Source organism: Mya arenaria, chromosome 5, assembly GCF_026914265.1.
Source record: "Mya arenaria isolate MELC-2E11 chromosome 5, ASM2691426v1".
Taxonomy (NCBI): domain Eukaryota; kingdom Metazoa; phylum Mollusca; class Bivalvia; order Myida; family Myidae; genus Mya; species Mya arenaria.
The window spans coordinates 65,239,212-65,263,883 of NC_069126.1; the positions used below are offsets into that span (position 1 = coordinate 65,239,212).

Genomic DNA, 24,672 nt, shown 5'->3' on the forward strand with positions numbered 1-24,672 from the left:
GCTTACATATTGAATAAAACTAAAACTGAAATTAGAAGCACTAGTTGTGTTATTTGTTACTTCTTTTATCATGAGAAATGATCAGTTATTATTCAAACGGGAGTGATCACTTCACGTTCACGATAAAGCAATTTTTGATTTCATCTCATGTTATCAAAATTTTCAAATTTAAAAAATGGTATGATTTATTTTCAAAATTGTAATCCTTTGCATATTGGTAGAAACAAAATAGTTCAGTGTTATTATTGCATTATAATGGTTAGCTCTTATAACTCGAGTATCATTCATTTATTCATTTATTCAGTTGATGTCAACCATGTCAGACACAACTTTAAACTTGGTAAAACAGTTGGCAGATCGTATGCAACACAGTGAAACTCTATTGTTGCAGATGAAGACTATCGTAGTTAACTACAGCAGACACGTATCTGTCGTCTTGAGAAAGTTTTCGCCGCTAATTCGTAAAATTGTAAAATCACTTCACAAAATAGTTTCATAAAAAAAAACTCCTAGCAAGATGAGCCAACCAGAAATTAGATCTGGAGAAGTGTTACAACTGGCAAGGAAAATTAAACGTGAATTAAAAAACTACAGAATTGAGTTGAACACAATATCAGAACGTTGTGGCAGGGAGAAGGCTATTGACATTTTATCCGAAATCCGATCGGTATCCAAGATATTTCGAAAATTATCAACGCTAGGAGATCTTCTTTGTAATCATCTAAGCAGAGAGACAAACATCCAAACGGAGTTGCAACTACAATACGATGTAAAAAACATTTGTCAAATTGGTGTTTCGAACAAAAAGTGTATTCTGTTTACGCCTTGTGGTCATTTGACTTGCCATGCATGTTCCATCAAAACTAGTAAATGCTATTTTTGTAGAACTTTTGTTATTGGAAAATATCAAATTTATCAATAAATTGTAAAATACATTTCTCTGTACTTGTTTTCAATTTTGCTTCTTCACGGTCGTATTAAGGCTATTGCCTCTCTTTAAAAAGAATAAGGTACGGGATTACTTTATTGTTTTCAAAATGAACAATTTTGGAACGTATAATTACTGTGACTTTTGTATATTGGAAAACATGTTTAGGTGCTGATACAAGCATACTTTATGTTCAGATTTTATTTTTTTCAAATCAAAGGCTGTGATTTTAGTCTTCGGGCGTTTGATGGAAAAGATCTTCATCCTAAATTTCCATTTATCGATGTGTTATTCAGCAATTCGTATGACAAAATGATAATAAAAGAACGAGAAGCAAAAATAAGTGGTATGAAATGTTTTATTTTTGATATCGTAACATGATTTGCGTTCCAGTGAAACAGAACATTTTCAAAAGTTATACGCTGGGGTTTTCTTCATTGGGTTTCTGGTAAAAAATTTCGTCACCCCAATTCATTGCCAAAGACAGTGTCTCATCATTATCACCAGTATCATCAGTATCGAAATGGTAACTCAAATCCCTTCTACAAACTGGGATGTTCGAATCCCTCTTGCAAACTGGGGTGTTCAAATCCCTTCTGCAAACTGGGATGCCCAAATCGCTTCTGAATACATTTGTGACTTGTTGAAGAATTCCCTTTAGTTTCCGTATGTGTCGCTTGTGCTCTCTAAGCAGATGCTGTTTGTTTCGAATCGCTTTAGAAGAATGCTGGCCTTCTTGTTTTAGAAAATTGATTTCTCTTTTCAATGTTATTTTCTGCCTTCAATGTGCCATAACGTCCATATTCATATTGTTGATTGTCTGTACTTGCGAACATTGTACAAGGTATTCGAGTTCCTTTGTCAAACTTGTACGAACATGAGTTGGTACATTTTTCGTACAGTAATTGAGATATCTCTGAAGTAGTATGTTTATTTTGTTCTCATACTGGGGAATAGATGTGCTATATCTGTGTTCGTTGGCCATCTCAATAAGTATTGCAGCTAAGGAGTACCAATAATGTTGAATATGAGCTTTTATATCATACGTTTAAACTTTTAAAATGCATAAGTATATAGCCAATCAAATGAGTGTATGATGTTTATTGTTAAAAACAAAACAATCTAAGCAGATACTGTTTGTTTCGAATTTCTTTAGAAGAATGCATGCCTTCTTGTTTTAGAAACTTGATTTCCCTCTCAAATGTAATTGTCTGCCTTCTATGTGCCATAACGTCCATATTTATTGACCCGGCAAATTGAGTCCGGCATTTTAAAGTCGTTCTTTTATTGTCTCCCAGACCAATCCAAAGTGCTCCAAACATTGGTTGTCAGCTTCTAGATGCGTATAACCTAAGCTATTTCCTAGTCTCTCTGTGGCTCCCTCCGTTTTAAAGTCACATGACTCAAATTCCATATATCCGTCCACGTATTTGGCTGCTTCTGCTCTCTTTTCTTTACTTACGTTTGTGTACAATTGTTTTAGTATTGAGTGTGCTCTATCATCTATGATACCTTTGCATTGTTTTTCTATTTCCTCTGCAGTTTCTTCGTCATCGCTGATCATGATATCATTTTCTGCATTGTCTCCTCCTTTAAAGCATTTCATCATCATCCTATCCCTTGACATCCGTCCACCATTCTTGTTCAATTTGACCATTTTTTTTCTTGATTTTAACTCTTCTCATCATTATTTTGTTTTCTCTTCTTTCTTTAACGCGTTATATACGCTCAAACTTTTATAATACTCCAAAAAGTGTTTCCCGAATGAAAAGTGTTATAAATGATAAATTGCCATTTACACGCTTCAACATTAATGCAAGAAATGGCAAATCAAAATCATGATGTTATTGGATTTGCTGGTTTGTCGTACAATTATTCGGAAAAATGCTTCAACTGGGAATGCCACTTGTGTTATGCAAGGGTTTGGAACGTTGAGCCTTGTGAGCGTCATAAGCTTACGGATATTTTCCCTCCAGCTGGCTACTGCAGAAATTATTTCAAGTATCTGTTTTACTGTAGTGCCTGCTTTAGAAACGGATTTCTACCCCACCTGAAGTATTGATGAAAAACAATTGTTTGAAATGTTACTTCAACAATCCAAATCTTGGCCTGCTCACCTGACGTGGATGAAAAAAAGTTTTCCAATTTGCCCCGCTCGTCACTCATGGGACCTAATCCACTCATCACCGATATTGGGTTGTACAATAATGGACTTATACAAATGTGTATTCGTATAAGCAACGGAAGTCTGTGTTTAGTGTTTTTGTTGTGTACATCTTGTCACTGTCGCTCTCAGACTCTGGACTTTACGGTATTTTTTTCGGGGTGAATTCATGCTCAGTGCAGCCGAAGGATGTTTTGTTGTTGAGACAGCGAATTAGTTTCATATCTATTAAATTTGAATGTCACGTTCCCGTATGTTTACGAAGACCCAAGAGGAAATGTCGAGGATGTGCTCGAAGATGCTTTTGAGAGGGATGGAGCGCAGACTTTGAAAGTTTTTAAAAAGAAAAATGAATTGTTGAACTGACGAATGTAAACTGGAATTTGATCAAATTCAAAATGCTTGTGCATATATGTACGTGGTTAGAGTTTGTAGGAAGAAATGATCTATCAACTCTATTACTAGCACATGTGGCCAAGTAAATATTCAGCCGATACCCACCAAGCGGGTTAATTGTAACAGTATTTTTCATGAAATAGTTCATACATAAATTGCTAAGCTTGTTCTTTTTTAATAGCTATAATCAATCGCAAAAAATATGTTTGTTTCTTAAAACTATTGCATAATTTGATTTTGACGATTAAATACGATTCGGTCAATGTGTATATTACTGCACTACAGGCAACAACAAAAATGTACTTGTGACATACATGTATTTTTTTCAAAGTCAAGGGAAGCAAATCTTATAAAAGATGGAAAAAAATAGTCCCGAGTTGTCTGTACAGAGGGGAATGAGCAAGTGTTATCATTTCACTCGAGCCAGAGTGAAATGATCAAGTAATCAATCACTAATATTTTTCACTCTTTCACTGGTATGCATGAAATAAAACACGAATACCCTTTTAATTCCAGGTGAAGAAATCTTTAAAATTTGGATATAATTTCCATAGTGTACCGTTATTATATCTATGTTGATGGTTTTAGCTTTTTATAAAGTGCTTATTACGTGACTAATAAGTCAAACAACACATTTTTTATATTTAATATTTTGCAACTGTTATAACTGGTTTTGGGTTATGTAGTGTTCCGTATTCTCACTGAGATGGTTTGCATATGTAGTTTCAGAGTTGCATGGTTTCACATAGCTAGCTAATTAAGCATGTACAATCAATAAATTCTTTATTTTTTTAGGTGATGGATCCAAGTTGTAGTACTTGAGTAAATTTTTGGCAAAGATTTACCATAATATTGAAATGGATTTTTGTCCATTCAAATCGAGTAAAGACAACCATTAATCTTGTTTGTATTAATCTTCTGTGCAATCAAAATTGTAATGTGATCAATTTTCTGTTTTGTTAAATATTCTTCGCATGCATATGTGTATTTTATCAAATACACAGTTGCTCAATTTAAGTTAAAATGATTAGGACAACTCAATTTGGAATGATATGTAAATATATAATGAGGGTAATTTGTCACATTCATGTGACAGCTCTTGTTGTAATGCAATCTCATTACGTTATCAGGCTAGAGGTTTGCACCGGTAAAACCGAATTGTAGTGAATTGATTTTGTTTATTTCCTTTCAAAGGGAGTTCCAGGTTTCAAATGTATTCAGCATAACTCATGTTAAACATGCATGACAAAACGAGCATACTTATGTATACAGATTTAGGCACTGCAAACTTTTTATAAACTAAACATAAAAAGTAATGTATTATTTTATATATTCAGTTCTACACATAAATATGTGTTCGTAATTATGAATGATATATATCACACATATATATATACATATCACCATATTATGAAGTCAAAAATTGCATACTACTCGAGGAGTACTTTATGTTACATTCATCAATTTTAATTTGTCAACAAAATAGGTTTTGAATTTATATAATTCTGGTGAATTTGATATTGATAAGAGGTTTAATTTGTAACATTTCTTTGAATTTTAAAAATTATATTGATAAAATATTGGCCAACAGTAAATGTATACGCTGGACGCCGGGCGACGGACAACAGACGCCGGAAATTTGGCAATCACAATAGCTCACCTTGTTGTGACCTAAAAATATAGGATTATTTCCATAGGCCATGACATCAAATCCCTACAACATAATAGGTATTGCAATATATTTTTTCATAAATCAACTTGAATCAAAAGATAAACATAAATGGTTTTAGTAACAAAACTTAACTTTTGTTGCCTTGCTAAGGCCAAATAAAAAAATAGGTATGTTTCAGGTTACCCGACCGACCCTATTTTTTCCCGCCTACCCTAACCTATTTTTCCCTGAAAAAAAATGTGATTTGGGTACGAAAAGCATTTGTTACGAAATGTATGTACGTAAAGTTGACAATATTAGAGTTGGATTTCTGAATGTATTTACCGTACTTCACCTTAGAGTTCAGACACCTTAAAATAATTAATTTTTCGCTCTCCGAATTCATAGAAAATAACCATTTTTACATTTTATCTACATGTATGGTAAACCTGCCTTTTTTCTTCATGTCTGCATTTTACCACTTACTAATTTATCCGTAGTTATCAATGGTTATTACTCCCATAAGTGTAACTCCTTCATCAATTTAATTAAAATCCGATTCAACACCATTTTATACATGCATTGAAATGAATAAACACCTTTTATCGGCTTCAGATCAAACAGTCACATTGTGTGACGTCACATAACTCTCAGTTATACCCACGAGGATCTCATGGAGAGCATGAATATTGCTATGCAGGATTAATGTGTCTGGGTGTTTTTTTTATTGTAACTTTAGTATTGCATTTCTAACTTTAATTCATCACATTAAATAGTTACCTGTATCATTGAATGTGTTGACTTTTATTGATGTTACAATGAGTATTACTGTACGATTATTGCTTCATAAAGTCTATATTAAAAGTGTGGTACAAGTTTCAAAGTTTATTTGCAGATCGTTTTACAAACATGTCATGTCTGTGTTTTCTTAATCTCTTAGTTGCCCCTGTTGGTTCTTTAATACTCCATTAAATATATCACACTTCCTTCATATATTCAACAGGCAATAAATCGTTTAGGATGGGTAGTAACTAACAAACTTATCACAGATATGTATACGGTTAGGTAATTTAGCCTGGAGTGGTATTCAATATGCAACTTAAGTCAATCTTATGGTCACACATCATTGATTTCATTCACTGTATTGGTGTGTTATTTATACCTCGTAATCTGATACGCTACATGAATCTTGATTAATGAATTAATGATCCCAATTAAGACCAATATTGTCTGTGAGACCTAGTAACTGTAAAAGTTACAATCGATGTCCTTTGGGTGTCAGAAAATTAGGTACCTAAAATAGATTATTTTTGAAAATAATAATGGATGTCCGAATTTTTAGATTGTCCAAACTCTTAGGTGAATTACAGGTAGTTTGTGCTTCTGTGGCAGGTATATTTCAATTCTTGAACTATATTTTCTTGTCAGAAACAAATGTGTCAGATACTGCTTTCGGATTGATATGTCAGACTTAAGTGTGCAATTTTGGCAGTAAAACCTGTTACTTGTTCTTCAAACCTGAACCCCCAGGTCCTCTTGACAGCATTTAGGTTTCCTTGGATGATGGCTTATATGGTAAATTTTCTGTCCCACTCTTCATGTAATTATTTTACAGGGAGGTTAGCATTCTACAGAGGGTGATTGAAAGCAAAAGGGTGCATAAAGAAAAGTAAAACCGTTCCTGGAAAGTCTTAAATAATAGCAGAGTGGTGTACCATAACTTAGTTGAAATCCAACCATCATTGTCAAAGTATTTAACCAGACAAATAAAGAATGTTTCCTTTGAAGCATGGAACATGTTTAAAAACTACTGATAAACCTGAAAATTGATGACTTATTATTGTTACTTTCTGAGTCAACAGTTACTGAAATCAATATATCAAAAAAAAAATATAAAAAAAAATAAAATATTCCGACCTACCTACCCTATTTTTTTTGGCAGCGTTACCTGAAACGCACCTATTTTTTATTTGGCCTTAGCAATAAGATAACAGCTTTACAAAAAACACAACTTCTAGCAAAAAATAGCAAAAATACTTACATTTAGGCGCTACATTGATGTTGGCATTACATAGAGTAATTTGGTATCTAAGCAGTCTACGTTTGGTACAAATATTATTCTTAAAAGTATCATTTGTGAGAAGTAGGAGCAACATACCTTGCTAGTCTTTCGTTCTAAAATTATATATACATATCACTTAATCATATGTCCTTGAAAAAGAATCAACACATTTTGATGCGAAAAACAACGTGTACGTGAACCTTTACTTGTGTATACATATACATGTAGCCTTTGCAGATAAGTTAGAAAAATATTTCAGAAATTATAATTTGTAGACTCACTCATTTTTGCATAGATCACTTTCCTGGTTCCTTGTGCATCGCCTATTTAATTTATACACTTTCTACACACTTAAATGATGTAATGCACAAACAGAAGTACAATCAAAGATGTTCCCGTACAAATAGTCTTTCGCAACTCTCTAATCATAATTTGTTTATAATAAAAGCTACGTTTAGCAAGTATTTGGAGTAATGTCTTAAAAATGCTTTAAAAAGTTTCGTCACAAAAGATAATACCGTGAAAAAAGCCTAATACTACCTAACAAAATCATCAAAGTATTCAGTTTCATCAGTTATAACTAAAATCACTTTTTCACTTGGTAGGCTTTCCCGTCTTCTTGCTCTTGGCAGAGTGTGCCGTCATCTGGCTTTATGTAGGGTTTTCTGTCTTCCGGCTCTTGGAAGGGTCTCCAGTTTACTGAATCCTCGTAGGATGTCCTGTCTCCTGGCTCTGGGTAGGGTTGGCTGTCTGCTGACTCTGTGAAGTGTTTCCTGTAGCCTGGCTCTAAGCAGGATTTCCAGTCTCCTGGCCCTTGATAGGGGTTCCTGTCTCCTGGCTCCTCGCAGGATGTCCTGTATCCTGGTTCTTGGGAGGATATACTGTCCCCTGGCTCTTGGTTTCCTCCGTTCAGGCTCTTGATAGGATTTCCTGTATCCTGACCCTTGGTAGGATTTTCTATCTCCTGGATCTTGGAAGAGTTTTCTGTATTATTGTATTTGGTAGGGTTTCTTGTCTTCTTGCTCCTTGTAGGGCTTTCTGTCTTTAGACTCTTGCCAATGTTTCCGTTGTCCTGGCTCGTGGTAGGGTTTACTGTCTCATGGCTCGTGAGAATGCTTCCTGTCTCCTGGCTGTTAGTAAGGTTTCCTGTTTCTAGGCTAATACAAGGGCTTCCTGTTTTTTTACTTTTAGAAGGTTTTTCTGTCTCATGGCTCTTACTAGGATTTCCTGTCGCCTTGGTCTTGGTAGGGGTTTCTGTCTCCTGGCTCTTTGTAGGGTTAGCCATGGATTCTATAACACCATAATGCAAGTACATTAATGTCAACGTTATGTGCCAAAACACAGTAATTCAGTTAACAAACGTTTACCAAATACTTTAGATGGAAAACTTGGAAAAGGTTAAGTTACAGTAAAAATGCTTCAATGCGGACCGGCACTAAGTAACACCAGTGCTTTTTAAGATCATTAGATAAAATAAATGTACTTTAAGAAAGAATATCTCAATATATATCCCCGTAGAAAAAAGTGCGAAATGCAAAAGAACTACTTTAAAATTCATCAAACAAGTCTTTGTATTTTTCAATGGTCCACGCAAGTAAAGAGCCAGTCATTTAGAGTAATACGTTGACGCCAATTTTAACGAAAATATGCTGATTGTGCCTTTTGCTTCATTGATTTTTTTGATTTTGTTTTTATTCTTGGTCAACTTTTTATATTATTTTTTTCTTTCCCTTGCCTTACTAGTATTGGCCTCAGCAATCATCAACGTATATTAAAGCGGTTATAAAGCACTTACTATACTTGAACGACTTGTAGCAACCATACATTACGCATTTAACTTGTTATGTTGCATATATGGAGATGAAGTAAAACTCAAAACATTATCAACACGTATACGTTCATGTACATGGAGCTTTTCGTGGCCTTATTTTACTCTGCAAATACATGTAGGGTCGAGCAGTAGAGACTTGATTTCAATGCGGCCTGCATCACGGCTATAATATTTATCCGGTAAAAGACAGCTGTGTTAATTCGGTGTACCATGTGTGCGTTATCGTAATACCGTAAACAGTTCGTACTTGGTTCACCTTTGTAATTTTATTTAGACAATCTACTAACAATATCTAAGTAATATAAGGACTCCTGTTTTAATACATTGGACGTCTATGTCTATTGTGTTCTGGAAATAAAATTGTCTCATGATATTTTCTATCAAAGCAATTAATTGAACAAACCTAGTCTAGTTTTATTGCTTAAAAAGGAACGGAGTGAGTGCAAAGCAAACTGAAAGTGTGAATGTGTTTTCGAGTGTTTCGATCCTGCGTACCCACGTAACGACTTAACTTATAACATAACGAGTACCAGCCTCAGAGGAGTAAAATTAAAATGACATTTTTGCAAGCACCGTGATTGTCCAATCGACATAGCTATCATTGGGATTTATCAATGGTTTCTGGGGAGTTTTATTAGAAAATCCATTTAATAATGTAATTATCATGTTCTTTTGATTGTGTTCATGTTAGTATATTTTTTGTGAACTGAATACTTGTTTTACAATTGATGGCCGGTAAATTTTGTACGATTCATAGGATAACCTTTATTGACTCCTCGTCCAGAATCGCCTATTGGTCGTGGCTTTGATTCAGTGCTGAAAGAACAAGATTCAACTATTTTAATATGATTATTTATTGCTTTAAATTAAGTGTTTGACCGATTTTACATAATTTAACAACGTCTGATATGTTGGAATAAACTTATATATTTTAAAATTCTGTTTGGTTATGTAGCGGGTGTATAAGTGCTAGCAATAACAGTAAACAAAACTACTGCAAACAAACGGAGTTCATACTCTTTGTTATCCCCTTTCTGTCGACCACTCCTCCTTTCCCTTTTCCTGTTCCCCCTTTTGCGGTCTGTGTTACCCTAGCGAAGAGAACATAAACTTAAAAGTAAAGATCTGACTTGAATTGCATTGAAATATATCATGCAGAAAGTATATCGGATACGAATTACTGATTATGTGACAGGTGCATAAATATTCTTCAATCCCAACAATGTTCCTGTCATATTACATTATAAACCATATTTCAAGCCAAACGACAAAAGACTGCAGTTGAACAAATTAACAACTGGTCCGCCCGAAGCTAAAATCTCAATAACGTTCCCTCTATCACTAGAATGACTTATTTAATATAACTAAACAAAGAGTTATGAATTGTCTTATGATAACAAGTGAGAGAGAGATTTTTTTTTCAATTTTCCGCTATAATGACCGTGAAAATGAAAACAATCATTTCGATAACTGAACATGCTATAAGGCAAGCATATAAAAAACATTGTCATTTACTTTACCATTCAAGGTAAGATTGTTAGGTTTCAGACGGTCAAGATTATGTCATAAAGTAAAACGGAAGACCAGACCACCTCTTTCGAAGCCATTATTTTTGTCAAACTCACAACAGCTTGAACAACATTAAACGTGGTTCAAATAAAGAAAAACCGTGCAAAAGTATTTAAAATTCAATCGAAGTATTTCATAATTATTTTTTTTTTTAGATATTCACCATAGCCATAAACGAATAACGGTTCGTTACATACATATTTATTAGCTATGATGACCTTGATTTTTTTTTTATTTAGCTTCTTTCATGATACGGATGCCATTATACTACAAAAGGTGGTATATCCAGTTATTTTTAGAAATATTCTTAAAGTAAACTGCCTTCCCGCATTATGAAGACCAGTGTCTCTAATCTGTTAGTATGCAATGGAGATCTAAATAGTCTGACTACAAAAATCACCGAAAATGAATTTCGTAGGTAAAATGTGAAGATTTGTCACGTATCCACAGTTTTGTTCAAACTGTATGAGTTTGTTATGTATGGATTAGTCAGAGGTAAATAATTTGCAAATGAACAACTAGAAAAATCATATAAAATAATATAAAACTCTGTTCTTAAATAGTATCCAACATGGCCGAAACTGAATGCTTATCATGCTATTCTTTTAATGCTCTCTCTCTCCCTCTCTCTCTCTGTCTCTCTCTCTCTCTCTCTCTCTCCCCTTAACATACATTTAAACCTGTACAAAAGATACGGCACCAGCACGTCGAGTTCGTTAGATTTAACAGGAGCGCTATAGAACGACTCAACAATTTTAATCATGAGGGTAGTGGGTAAAGTAGCTGTTTATACTATGTTATCAAGAACAACATTCAAGTCATAGTGTTGGGTATAAGTGAATAGCGTTGTATTTATCCGCACGGGAGTAATAGACCAGTTTTCCTATTGACATTTTGGTGTTTCGATATTGGATTGAATGTGTAGATAATAAAAGGAAATCACGCATACAAGGTACATAACAGCACAGTCGGTTAAAAGTGATTCCAGATTTTTACATTGACAGTTATGAAATTCAGTGAATATAAATAAATGAATGAATAAATAATGAACGTAAATTTAGATAATTGTCTTATCCAACCCTTAAATTGGGGTTTATATGTTTAAATTGCTGGTGTTGGAGTCCTTTTGGCGTCGAAACTCCTTCAAAAATGCCGTCATTGTCATAGGGGGTGGTTTCATTGGGCAAGTATGAAATTATTAAATCATGCTTGTCCAGAATCGTCTACTGCTCTCTCTCTCTCTCTATCTCTCTCTCTCTCTCTCTCTCTCTCTCTCTCTCTCTCTCTCTCTCTCTCTCTCTCTATATATATATATATATAGTGTTTCACTTTATGCAAGTTTCTGAAATGAAATTTAAAGCAAACTTTGTAATAATGGTATATAGATTCTTGGACTACAGTTTCGTCGAAATATACATCTGATGTATACTGGTATGGCAGGTTCATATATATATATATATATATATACATATATATATATATATAGCCTCTATCATCTGATTAAGTGTATGCATTCATGTTTTTAGAATACATCGAACAGTATCAGTAAATAAAATAGAATATGATGTACTAGGTTAAACTTTTAAGAGTTACAAATTCCGCGAATATTTATAGGTCCGCCTGAAACCTGATAGGTTCGCCTTATGCACACTCCCTAATTGACAATTTGTCAGCTAATAAGGCTGTATTCTTAGTCAGTAAAATAACATGACGTAAAGCCTGAATGACTAAGAAGGGCTTGTTCGCTGCGCGCACTCCGCCCATTCTTAATCATTTAGATTCAGCTTTATTATATCTTACTTTTACATAATGGAATTTCAACGATCGGATTCATCTTTTTGTTTTAAATTTCTCAGGGTACTTCATTTTTGCAATGCATGTAGCATGTTAAATAGCATTGATTTTTGGTATTTGGCTCATTATAAGCACAGGCATTATTCTATTTTTACCGGCAAAAACATATGATAAAATGAATCTAAAACGCATCACCATACAATGCATAGTTAACTCGACCAGGAAATATGTAAGTAAGCTCACCAAAGGCTCGCTGACTAACATATTTCCTGATCTTGGAGAATTAAAATGTGTATCATATGATGATTTGTGATAGATCCTATCCGTATAGTATTATGTCTCTTACACTGACTATAAAAATGTTATACCATTTTTACGTTGAAGTAAAAGACTAGTGTTAATGTTCATATAATGTGTTTTTTGTTATGAGCCAGCCATGAAACATAACATTCGCTTGGAAGCCTTGAATGCATGTAAACGATATTGTTTGTTTTAAATTTTTCGAAAAGACGCTGTCCTTTGGATCTGAAGGATATTTCTTGAATGGCCACTTTAACTCATTTATTTCGGTAAGATAGACATAAATATAAAAAATGGATAGTATCTTGCTATTTGTACAGCTTAATCACGGATTTTTTGACAAGAAGAAGTAGTTGCACACAAAGAAAGTACTGATATTAGATTAGAACGATCCGTTATTTGCAATGCAGTTATCACAGTCAACCCATCCTCTGATATTTCGTAAATATTTTCACTCAATAAAATAATTGTACAGCAGGTATTTCTTAAACAACTTTAAGTCCGAATAGCTGCAATATTGCTGTTATCATAACTTACGTAAAATATAACTGAATATTTTGAAAAAGAAAACCAAATGTGTTTTTTGTAGGTTGGTTGAACATACTTCTTTAATCTGAATGAAGCAATCCCTTTTGTCAATGTGTTTGGCTTTGAGGACAAAATGTTAGTAAGAAGTCAAGTGTTCAGCCAGGAGACATACTACAAGCAGTCATTTATTTATTTAGTTGTAACATGAAAAAATAGTCGTGTCAAAACAGAGTCTGGGCCTTAAAGCTTTCATAATTATGCATTATATATTGTGTAAGCCTATTGCATTGAGTATAAGTACTAATGATAAACTGTGTACACCGTTGCATTGTGTATTGTCCGGTAATGAAATAATGAAATACTGTTATAGTTCAATGACTTGTTTAATAAAAGCATAGTTTTATATCAAGTCAAAGTCAACATTCATTTGTTTTACCAGAGTTTTTTTGAGATTGAAGAAATCTCTCGGTCCATTTGTTAAACATTTATTGAATTATGTTTTTTGAATCGGGATTGTTAGGACTCATGCCAAAATACAAGGTATTACACAATGACATTTGTCCTCGATCCTTAATTATAGAATTATTCATTTTGTATGTACATTGATTTATTGTTTGTTTTTAAAATATCGAATTAAAGTTTTGCGTTGGGATTATGCTACAAGTAGGTGCAGGCAGCTGCTGATTTCAGTATTAGACCTCTGATCAGTGTTTCCAAACACTATTTAAGAAATGGATATGCTTCATGTCATTTGAAATGTTAAAGAAATGGGTATTCTTAACATCATTTGTATGCAAAAGAAATGGAAGCCTTGTTTGTTTTAAAATGTTCATCTTTAATTATCTTCTAGATACTATGCACAAGAGCTGATTAATGCATAAACGAGATATGTTTGCCTACTGATGATGATAAAGAACCGTTTCCTAACTGATGGAGTTACATCATGAAAATATTTCCAATAATTTCACAGATTGTGCATGAAAGAGACCCACCCGCAGATCTTATTTACTAAAAAATGTTTAAATTACGTTTTGCTTCTTCATTTATGAAGGAGACATACACAGCTACTGACAGACATTCATTTTAACAGAATTTGGTAAATAAAAACCAAAATACTTTTAATAGTGTTACTAACACATTTTGAAATAGTCATTATTGCCAAAGCTAAGAAAAACTATTTCTCTTAAAATCTATATTCCAAATAGTTTTTTATGTATATATTTTGAAATAGACATTTTCTTAACCCTCAAGCCTACAAGGTTACTTAATTTTTGTTATTACATTTACATTCTGTCTTAAAAATGCTCGGTATACAAAATAAAAGCAAATTTTATTCCTTCAATATAAGTTAATCATATTAAGAATGCAATATTTATGGTACACAGTGTACATGTTCATAATCAAATTATTTTAAATTTCCAAGCGTTCTCAAGTATTGCATAACACTTTAACATTGTTATGAGCTGTTTATGATTTTCTGCATTGCTCCGAATTAGAAAGTCATTTTTCAATAAAAGGCATGGTATAGTGGCATTGTCATAGCATTGTCTTGTCTTTCAAAACGTAAACATTGACTCTCACTCGAGATTTATTATAAAAAACATATGTGAGTACGAGTTGTGACCAGTGCAAATTATTTTAAGATGAACGAAAAAATGAAACTCGTCGTAAATATTTTCACATCCGGGTACAGAGCCGTGAGAGCCCGTCAAAGGCAGTGTCTGATTTTATATTATATTTAACGTTATGAGACATAAACTAGCAAACATGAGGTTAATAACAAGGTCGTGTAACAAGGAAAATGTATGTTGGATTTTATTTAAAAACATGCTTGTCTGGACATAATGTTATGACTGAACCTTACCCTATTGCAATGGTTTCAAATCGGTATGAAACGACAGAAAGTCCGCTCTTGTTTTACTTCTAACTAAGGTCGATTGGCAATAAGGGTTCATAGAGACACTGACAACAAAACAAACCTACTTCTAACGACATCATCGCTTATTTCTATGTTAAACGGCGTAACCATGGTCATGGTTATGTTTTGATTGTTTTGTCTAAAGCGCACTACCTCTCTTAATGTCGAGTAAAGTTGATAAATAAGAAGTACATTACGGAAACATTTTAATGTAGCACTAACATAAATGATTCAATATTTTTCATTGCCGCATACTTTTGCTTGATCCTGTTTTGGATTTTTCTTAATAAAATGTCAAGTATTTTGGTATTGTTTGAGAAAAATAAAGCAAACTTATGCAGTCATTTTTATATTCACGAAAGTGCACTAGGTAAATATATATATTGTACGGAAAAAAGCATGGCATGTCTTGTATATAAATAATGCATTAGTAGGCACGTTATTTGGGCGTTAAAATAGTAAAAGAGGTAACCTTTTTCGGTTTCACTCCTTCCGTCTCATTTGAAATACTGAATTCAGCGTCGTTAGCCTGTTTAGGATATAAAAACAACATATTAAATGTTAAGCGCTTTTAATAGTAACATGATCTTGCAAAATTTTCTCTTTGAAGATGCAAAGTTTATACATGAAGTATAGAGACGATAGCATTCTTAGAACTTTATCAGACTTGGACTTGATTTATACAGCAAATGTGCATGTACACTACAAAGACAATATTATTTCAGTTGCATTACATATTGATTGTACTTTGTATCACACAAAGAACAGGGCAGTCATACATCACATCAGAGACATTACACGGAAACAAAAATAGCTTTTTTACTGTGTGGCAAAAGAGATTTTGTAAATGTGAAATCAGGACATTTGTCAAAATTCTGTTTTTGGTATCAAATCAGAAACCGTCTATTTTGTATTTCAGCAACAGCTTCCTTCACCTAAACTTTCTCTGACACCATAATTCAATCCCAGGGTATTTTACATGAGCGTGGTATATACTATGTTTCTTCACCCCATGACGTCTATTTGTTATATTTTAATTATCAATTTCAATCATCTTTATCCAAGCGACCTCAAATACGTTTCACATGAACATCTTATATACCTAATCAAATAATCATAACGCATTGCACACTATCAGTATTGAGCCAAAACTATTTGCTACTTTTAAAACAGCAAGCTTGGCCCTACTGACCACAAAACAGGTGCTTCTTGCATACGCTACATAGCAAGGTGTATCAATACCATATGTATCTTTACAAAAGTTATTAAGAAGAAAACATCTTAATAAAAGCAATTTCAAAATAAAAATTAACAAGGATTTCTACATCAATTCTACCTAAAGTTATTAAGCAGGAAGCGTTGTTCTAACTTCAGTGTTATTTACCTTGACTTTGACACCACAATCATCTAAATCAGGCCATTTCAGGAGACATCGACACATAAACTTCCTACACAACAATTTCCGTAACTACTCATCAATTATATCTAAGATAAAGCGGGGATTTTGTTGTCCTTATTTTAGTAACAGTAACATTTGCCTTGACCCTGCTGACCAAATATCAATACCGAACTACATATTTAGTGTCTACGAGCCCTTGTAGTGTATCTGTAATCAGGGGTGAACTTTAAAGTTTGACTTTTGTGTTTTTTGTCTTGCAGTTGTCACTGTATTTTGGAGTTTTATAAAGAGCTACATACTCACCAAGTTCCATCACTGTCCAATAAAGCTAGATAAAGTTATTAAGCGAAAACGAACAGATTGAATGACGCACGAAAAAAAATAAATAATAATATGCCCACCCTGGTGTAGAATAATATCACTGACAGCAAATCGAAAGAATTCTCCTACAGGTGCAGCAATTTGTTTATTCTTGGTTTCATTTTTGTTATTTTAAAACTAATTTAAAATAAAAAAATAAGGATACAAATAAATTATATTTGATTACTCCATAACCTAAACTAATTGACCTTAAGATATTGCCAAGATGATGACAACTTTCTGGATGGAGCGCATTTAATTGGCGCATGTCCGCGCACTGTTAAAGGCTACCACAGTTTTTCTTGGCAAACTCTTACATTTTAGTTTACTATTTTAAACCTGCAGTAGCTCTAAAGGAGTATGAAAACAGTCAACCTTATACTATATCTATTACATCGGCAGTAGCTCTACAGGAATGAGAAAAACGCCAGGCTTAAAGGTTATCTATTTAACCTCCAGTAGCGCTAAAGAAAGTACGAACATAGCCAGACGTATACTATACATTGTATCTATAAAACTTGCAGGCGCTCTATTCACAAGAAAGAAACTAGCCAGACTTGTACGTTATTTTGTACACCTGCAGAACCTCTAAAGAAGTTTAAAAATAGCAACGATTAATACTATATCTATTAAACATGCAGTAGCTTTAAAGAAGTGATATATTAGCCAGACTAATTCTATATTTATTAAACATGAAGAAGCTCTAACGAAGAAAGGAAATAACTAAACTTATACTGTATATATTGCACCTGCAGTTGCTCTAAAGAAGTAAGAAAATAGCCATCGCAACCGTCAGAATACCTTAAAACTTGACGAATACTTTAAAGGGGCTGTACTCCGTATGATCAAAAACCGAAACGAAAAGAAAATTGTTGAAAACTGACATAAACTTGGTATCGATGTGTACAATGCATTAAAACTTACTAACTGAAGTACCACATAGTTTACAAATAATTTATATTTCGCTGTTTTTTCGTATTTTTCCATTAAAAAAGATTACTAGGTATGTCTACTTATAAGAATTCATTCCTTATGCGTTATTGGCTAGTCGATGCTATCACGTGCTATTACCAAGTTAGGTATATAGCTTAAATATTCCGACCGTTTAGGGTAAGCCTTCGTAGCACGGTGGATTCAACACTGGTATTCAATTTTGGCAACACCGGTTCGAACCCGATCTCCGACTTGATTTTTGTTTTTATATTTTGGTATCTTTTTTTACAATTATGATATCAAAGAGTAAATATTTATTAAATAATTGTCCTGAGATTCGTTACAGAAAAAACATTGGTGCCAATCTGGTGTACAGTCCCTTTAATCTCAATTAACGAATGTAAATCCAACAACTTCAAATATTTCAAGTTTACCACCAACGCCTTATCTAAAGAATTACTCTTGAAGGTACACTCAACAAAAGAGGCATATAAATCGACATACCTTATTAACAAGTTCGATTGGTGTGACATTATCTGCCTGCCCTTGGATCTGTTAAAGGGAAGCGTGTTTTTGTGAGGAACGGACATTTTTAAAGTCAATTTAAACACATGTTCGGATAATAAATATTAAAATGTAGATAATCTAAAAGCGAGAAGTACAGTTAAATACATTCAAATGTATTAAATAGTTTAGTCATACTTTATTTCACTATCTGGTATTATTTCTTGATTTTGCTTACTAGGAAGTCTTTAACATCAAATATAATCTAAAGAGACAAAAATTCAAAGACTTATTTAAAAAAAAAACCTGTGTCAAAAATTCAATAACCAGTTACGAAATTGCAAACATCTTTCATAAACAATAAGGCAATCTTTATGAAACCAAATCACATTGTTGTTTGGATAATGTCGATCATTATATAACTATATCAACTTTTTATTTTAAAACTTTTGGATTTGAATGCGAATGCTTTCTAAACTAAATTCTATTAATATTTTCTTTTATACAACTTGCTCTCGTAAACACCTTTAAATGGTTAAAAGGACACATGTATCATGCTTGTTTGAGATTAAAATGTTACATCAGGGTCGTGGTGATTTTTTAATCATCTTTAATTGCTTTGGAAACAATCGCTGTATGGGGTTGTTCTGTCATCGTAAATGAAAATAGCATGTTTATTTTATTCGATTTTTCAAGCATTATTTTCCTAAACATAAAACATATTTTTATTGTTAAAAGTTTAACGATGAACTAAATTTCTATTACCTCAATGATTATCAAATCATTTTCATCATTTGGCGGTATGCTTTCGGGTGGCCCTTTTGCTCTCGTAAGCGCTGGATCACTTGTTTCTCGCTCTACAACAAGTTCATGATTTGTTACAGTCTACAGCAATCAAAGAACAGTATCCAAATAATGCTTCCTCAAAGAAAACTATACCAGCGATAGCTTAGATTTCACGTCTTTGAGTTGAGTTTGGACCATGCAACTTCTAGAAACACCCTTTAAGCATACTTACATTCTGAGCAGGAAAGAGCACGTATTAATCATTTTTAAGTAAAAAATAATAAAAAGGAATGTTATGCAGTAATAATACAGGAAAAAATCACATTAAAATGGCCGATAACCAGCCACATCGTTTACATGCTTCAAAGGTTTGAAAGGGCTTGCAGAAATGAAGTGATGTAGTTATGTATAACTAAAAGTTAATAAAGCTGCTGACTAAAAGACAAGGGCAACACGATATTTATTACACAATGAAATTTGCCAATGGTTTTAGTTAAAATTAGAACCGTACATCGGAGTATACGCCTAAAGTATGTACACATTAGATTGTATTCTCAGTACGCTGGAATCAACATCAACATATTATTTCGAAGTTATCACATCCAATATAAATTTAAAATAAACATCAGTCAATGTACAGTTTATATTATTTATATATGAATTTAGCCAACTTGTTTACCTTGAATCTAGATGAAATAAGCCGTTGATTAACCTACACTCATGTTTTATACTTAATTTATTAACACTAAATGTTTGATTTCGAGACGTGTTTAAGGCATACTTATAACTGTATTAAATATTCAAAAGAACGTGCGACCATGATGGTCCTTAATCACTCAACAGGTATCACTAGTTATTCTATATATTTAAAAAATGATCTAGTTATCGCCAATATGAAAAAGCATGACGATTGGTCTAAACATTACAAAGTTTCTTAGAGGATTGATTGAATTACGAAATGTCTAATGTTAACTCCAATGTATTATACGAATGGACGTGATCACAAACTTATTTCTCAAATGATATCGTTTACATTTTGCGTTAATATCTTACACTGAGTATGTCTAACATATGTTTGCATTGGCACTGACGGAATCTGTTAAGTATGTACTTTAATATATTGTAATTCATTTCTAAGCAACTCTTCGTTTTGATATGCGGAGCCAAATGGAATCCCTTCTAACTGTTATTCAAGGCGAAAACTTGCGTACCTTTCGTAGCTGCGGGTGGGTCTTCACCATTTAATATAGACTTCCAATTCTTATTACTCTGAAACACAAACGAATCACATTATATTCTCCCGGCCAATGAAATCGCCGCAGAAAAAATTCCTATCATAATTTGAAGTTGATGTGAAGTTCGATTAGAAAACCTAGAGTAAAATGAAGTTTAGACTAATCTGAAATGTAACACTTGATAAATATAATTTGATGAATGTTGTGCCAACTCAGACGTCGGGGGTAAATAATGAAATTTACAGCGAAATTCATACTACGAATGAGACGTTGAACGCGGTACTGGGGGATGGTATTCCACCTCTCCCGAAGCGCCTGCACAAGTCTGGCCTTTTCGTTGATGACGTGACGTATACTGTGTACCTGGCGTCAAACCTGGTCCCAAAGATGCTCAATAGGACTCAAGTCAGGAGAGAAGGCAGGCCAGGACAAAACATTGATGTTCTGACGTGTCATAAAGTCAGTAGTGAGTCTGGCTGAATGGGACCGTGCGATGTCCTGTTAGAAAATGGTGACATCACGGTGATCTTGCAACAAAGGCATCACGCATGGTTCTAGGATGACGTCGACATACCGATTGGCCATCAGATTTCCTTGCACTACTATTAGCGGTGTCTTGTAGTGCCAGGATATGCCTGCTCAGACCATGACACTGCCTACTTTCCAGTCGGCGTACTGTTCATCCCTTCGACGCCATACCATACGCCTATCATCAAGCATATCTATGCACAATCTGGACTCGTCTGTAAATAAAACTTCTTTTTACTGGTTTTGCGTCCATCTTAGATGTTGACGAGACCACAATTTACGTTTCCTATGTTTTTCCAGCGTTAAGACGTTGCCCCTGTATGCAGCAAATGGCCTTACCCCTGCAGCCAGTAAACGTCGACGGACCGTTGATCGACTGATGCGTTGCTGATTTATCCGCGTGTCTCCCGGGCAGTCTGTACTGATGTCCGGAAGCGGTCTCGACGATGGGAAAGGACAATATGACGGTCTTGTTGGAGAAACGTCACTCGTTGACGTCCTGGGTGCGGCCGAACTGTTAAAGAGCCTGTTTCTTTGTGTATTCGCACTCATCGCGATTTAGTCGAATGAGAACGATTCATTATTCGTGTAATCGCGTGGTATGACATACCACCTGCTACCATACCAATGGCTTCATGACGTTGTGCGTTACTCAAACGCCCATAATGTAAACTATAGACAATAGATTTGCTTGCGTTTAAACAGTATGGAGTTTAGGTATATATGACAAAAATATATGAGCGATGAAATTAAACAGGCGGTTAGTACCATGTTGCACGGTATTGTGTTGGGAGGGGGATGCTCTGCTGTCGAAGTTACCTTGACTGCCTAGTCAGATAAACATTACACTTCCAATTTATAAACCTGTATATCCATATTGTTATAATGGGCATGCACATATTTCAATATTATTTACAAACAACTAACGACATGCTTATTTGATGATTAGATTATGTTTCAACCTCTTTTAAAATAACTTCAGATCTGTACAGAAACTTAAAGCAATATCGATGGACGTTGCAAACTTGTTTACATTTACCATCAGAATGTTGTTATACTGTTCTAGTCCCATAACAAGGAGCTTGATTTCATCAGTAGCCTGAAGAAAAAAACAACAAATAATTTCAAATCGCCTACATATGTATTGATACTAACATACTCACATGTTACGCAGATATAGACAATATGTTTACATTTCTAATATATTATCTATTAACTGTACTCAATTAAACCTATAAACAGATTGACTTTAAAATGCGATAATGAAAAGACACTGACATGTCATTTGCTGTAGTAATTCGTTCAATATTTAGAATACACATACTAGTTTGAGAAGCTGGCGTAATGATATAACATCATATTTTGTCTTATTTAGGTTGTCCGGTTAGCGCAGTAGTTAGCGCACTCGCTTTCCACCTAGGCGACCCGGATTCAATTCCCGGCTTGGACGCATGTGAGTTTGGTTTGTGGCCACCAAGCCGGACAAGTGGGTTTTCTCTGATTTTTCCGGTTTCCCCCACATTACAAGACCACACTCTCGCGTACAATCGTAAAATCTTGTTTCACAATCGTTGTAAAATAAATATGTTTAGACAACATCATAGTTTAACCGTTCTCAATATAACCGATAAATAGATTTACTGTAAATTACCATAATAAATTGATACTGATACGCCATTTGCTGTAGTAATACGTCCAACATTGTGAAAACATGTATTTTTTGAGGAGCGGACAGGGAGATATTTTCAACATAAGTCAAAATATATCACAAATACCCCATAAAACCATTGGCATTAGCGTGGATAAAAAAGGCACATAGCTGGTGTTCTCAGCTGATATATGACACAAGAATACCTAAATTGTATCCGCATAATAACACGTTTGACTAATGACATAATATGATTGCAAGGACAGTTGTTTCATTTCGAGAAATAATTTTGAACTGTAATGTGTCATTCAGATCCCTTCTACTTATAGCAAAGTCATTCCCGTATAGTTCGAGAGAGCGTTTCAAAGGGCGATGGAGATATGACTAAGAAAAAAAAACAAGAAAAGTTGTATTATTTATTATTAGTTCGAATTATTCTGGCAGAAATTGCGGTATCCAAGTCTATTAAAGGGGCTAGACACCAGACGATACCATTGCAAGAAAAAATGAAAATTGTAACAAACTTACATAAAATTGATATAGTTGTGTACAACGCATTAAATCTTACTTATTGATGTATCGTTTACGACACATGCATCTTTAGCAGTCTTTATGCATGTTTTCAAATTAGTCATTTGCTGGCGTTGTCTACCAAGTAAATCCCAGTAAGTTCAAAAATAGCGTCGGTATATTCATCTGTTCTCATAAACATATATGATTTAACCTGGTAAAACATTATGAGCTATTTTTGAAACGGGGAAACACAGATTAGACGGCAGCATGATAGTTGCGTTTAGGCTTGTTTTGTGGAAATAATGTATTTGCCAATTTGGGGACCATCTAGTGTCTAGCCCCTATAATATAATGACACACTAACGTATCCGCATGGTAAATCTTGGTGTTCTTTGTTAAAGGATTTATTGTGTTCTCTTGGTTTTTATGAAGTTTGGCTTTTCCAAGATGTTGGCAATGAAAACATTTGTCTCGCAAATGCCCGGCAACGCTTAAAAAATCAGTTTATTAAGGGCTAGAATGGAAGATTACATGATTTTACCAGGGCTAATTTTTATAGATATATAACTTTATTTAAGCCTCAGTCATATTTAGATGTAATAGATATTAGTAAATTTAGAATGAGAGAATATGTATCGAATGTAATGTTTTAGATGACGAATACCATTTTGTTATTGAATGTCCAATGTATAATGATATTCGAACATCTTTATTGCCATCCTATTATTTACGAAATCCTAGTATGCACAAATTTATAGTGTTGATTAACACTAAACTTGAACGAACATTGAAGAATTTGAGTGTATTTTTTTACAAAGCTTTTCTATAATAGACACTGTAATACAAATTATGTTACCGCATTAGTACATATTATTTGTATTTGTCACCACTGTGCACTTTATGCCTCATGGGTCTACGACCTTCTGGTTTATAATAAATAAATAAAACTGAAAACTAGAAACTCGTATTTGTCTAAACAAATATTAACTGCTTAAATGCTATGAGGCCATAAAATAATTGTCCCTTCTAGGAAAGTATAAAGAACCTATTGTGAAAGATGTACAAAATGCAAAAAGCGCGCGAATATTAAAAATAAATCTACAAATGCATTTTGTAGACTTTTTCCAAAATGCTAATGCTTTTTTATTTAAAATCTGAAAACATTTTATATCATAATATTTACTTAACTCCTTTTAAGCCTGCACATTCTGCAAAGAATGTATCTTTTATGTTTGCTAAACATTAAATCTCAATATGAAAAATTACAGAAACAAGCTCAGTAGCAAAAACAACATAATTGTTTTTATTTTTTTTATTTTTTTTGGTTCTGGTCCTTCAAACAAAGTTTCTCACTGTGGAAGGCTCAAATCTCTTTACTCAGTGCAGCAACTGAAATTCATTATACATATACTCTGTTTAAAGAACTGCTACAAAAAAGGATGGGCTTTATAGAGTCATAAGAGGCAGAAGTAATTTTGTGACTATAAGTTGAACTATAAACATCGTAAATTATATTACTTTTATTATTCATTGATTTTATTCAACGTTGTAAGCGTCTTTAGTTTTATAATTCGCGTTGTATTAACATACTTTAGCTTCAGTTATTATGTTTTATTCTGTCCGTT

General features: G+C 33.7%; 1 protein-coding gene across 1 annotated transcript in view; it reads right to left on the reverse strand.

The window, feature by feature from the left end:
- Window positions 1-6,011: 6,011 nt before the first annotated feature.
- LOC128234067 (uncharacterized) overlaps window positions 6,012-24,672 on the reverse strand; it is an 85,859-nt gene continuing 67,198 nt past the window's right edge. Inside the window, exons 13-20 of the mRNA XM_052948057.1 lie at window positions 21,926-21,985; window positions 20,335-20,392; window positions 19,103-19,194; window positions 18,338-18,385; window positions 15,614-15,670; window positions 10,050-10,123; window positions 9,796-9,848; window positions 6,012-8,491 (exon numbers count right to left, since the gene is read on the reverse strand). Of these exons, the coding sequence (XP_052804017.1) occupies window positions 7,788-8,491; window positions 9,796-9,848; window positions 10,050-10,123; window positions 15,614-15,670; window positions 18,338-18,385; window positions 19,103-19,194; window positions 20,335-20,392; window positions 21,926-21,985 (1,146 nt within the window). The 3' untranslated portion in view covers window positions 6,012-7,787. The remainder of the gene's footprint in view (window positions 8,492-9,795; window positions 9,849-10,049; window positions 10,124-15,613; window positions 15,671-18,337; window positions 18,386-19,102; window positions 19,195-20,334; window positions 20,393-21,925; window positions 21,986-24,672) is intronic.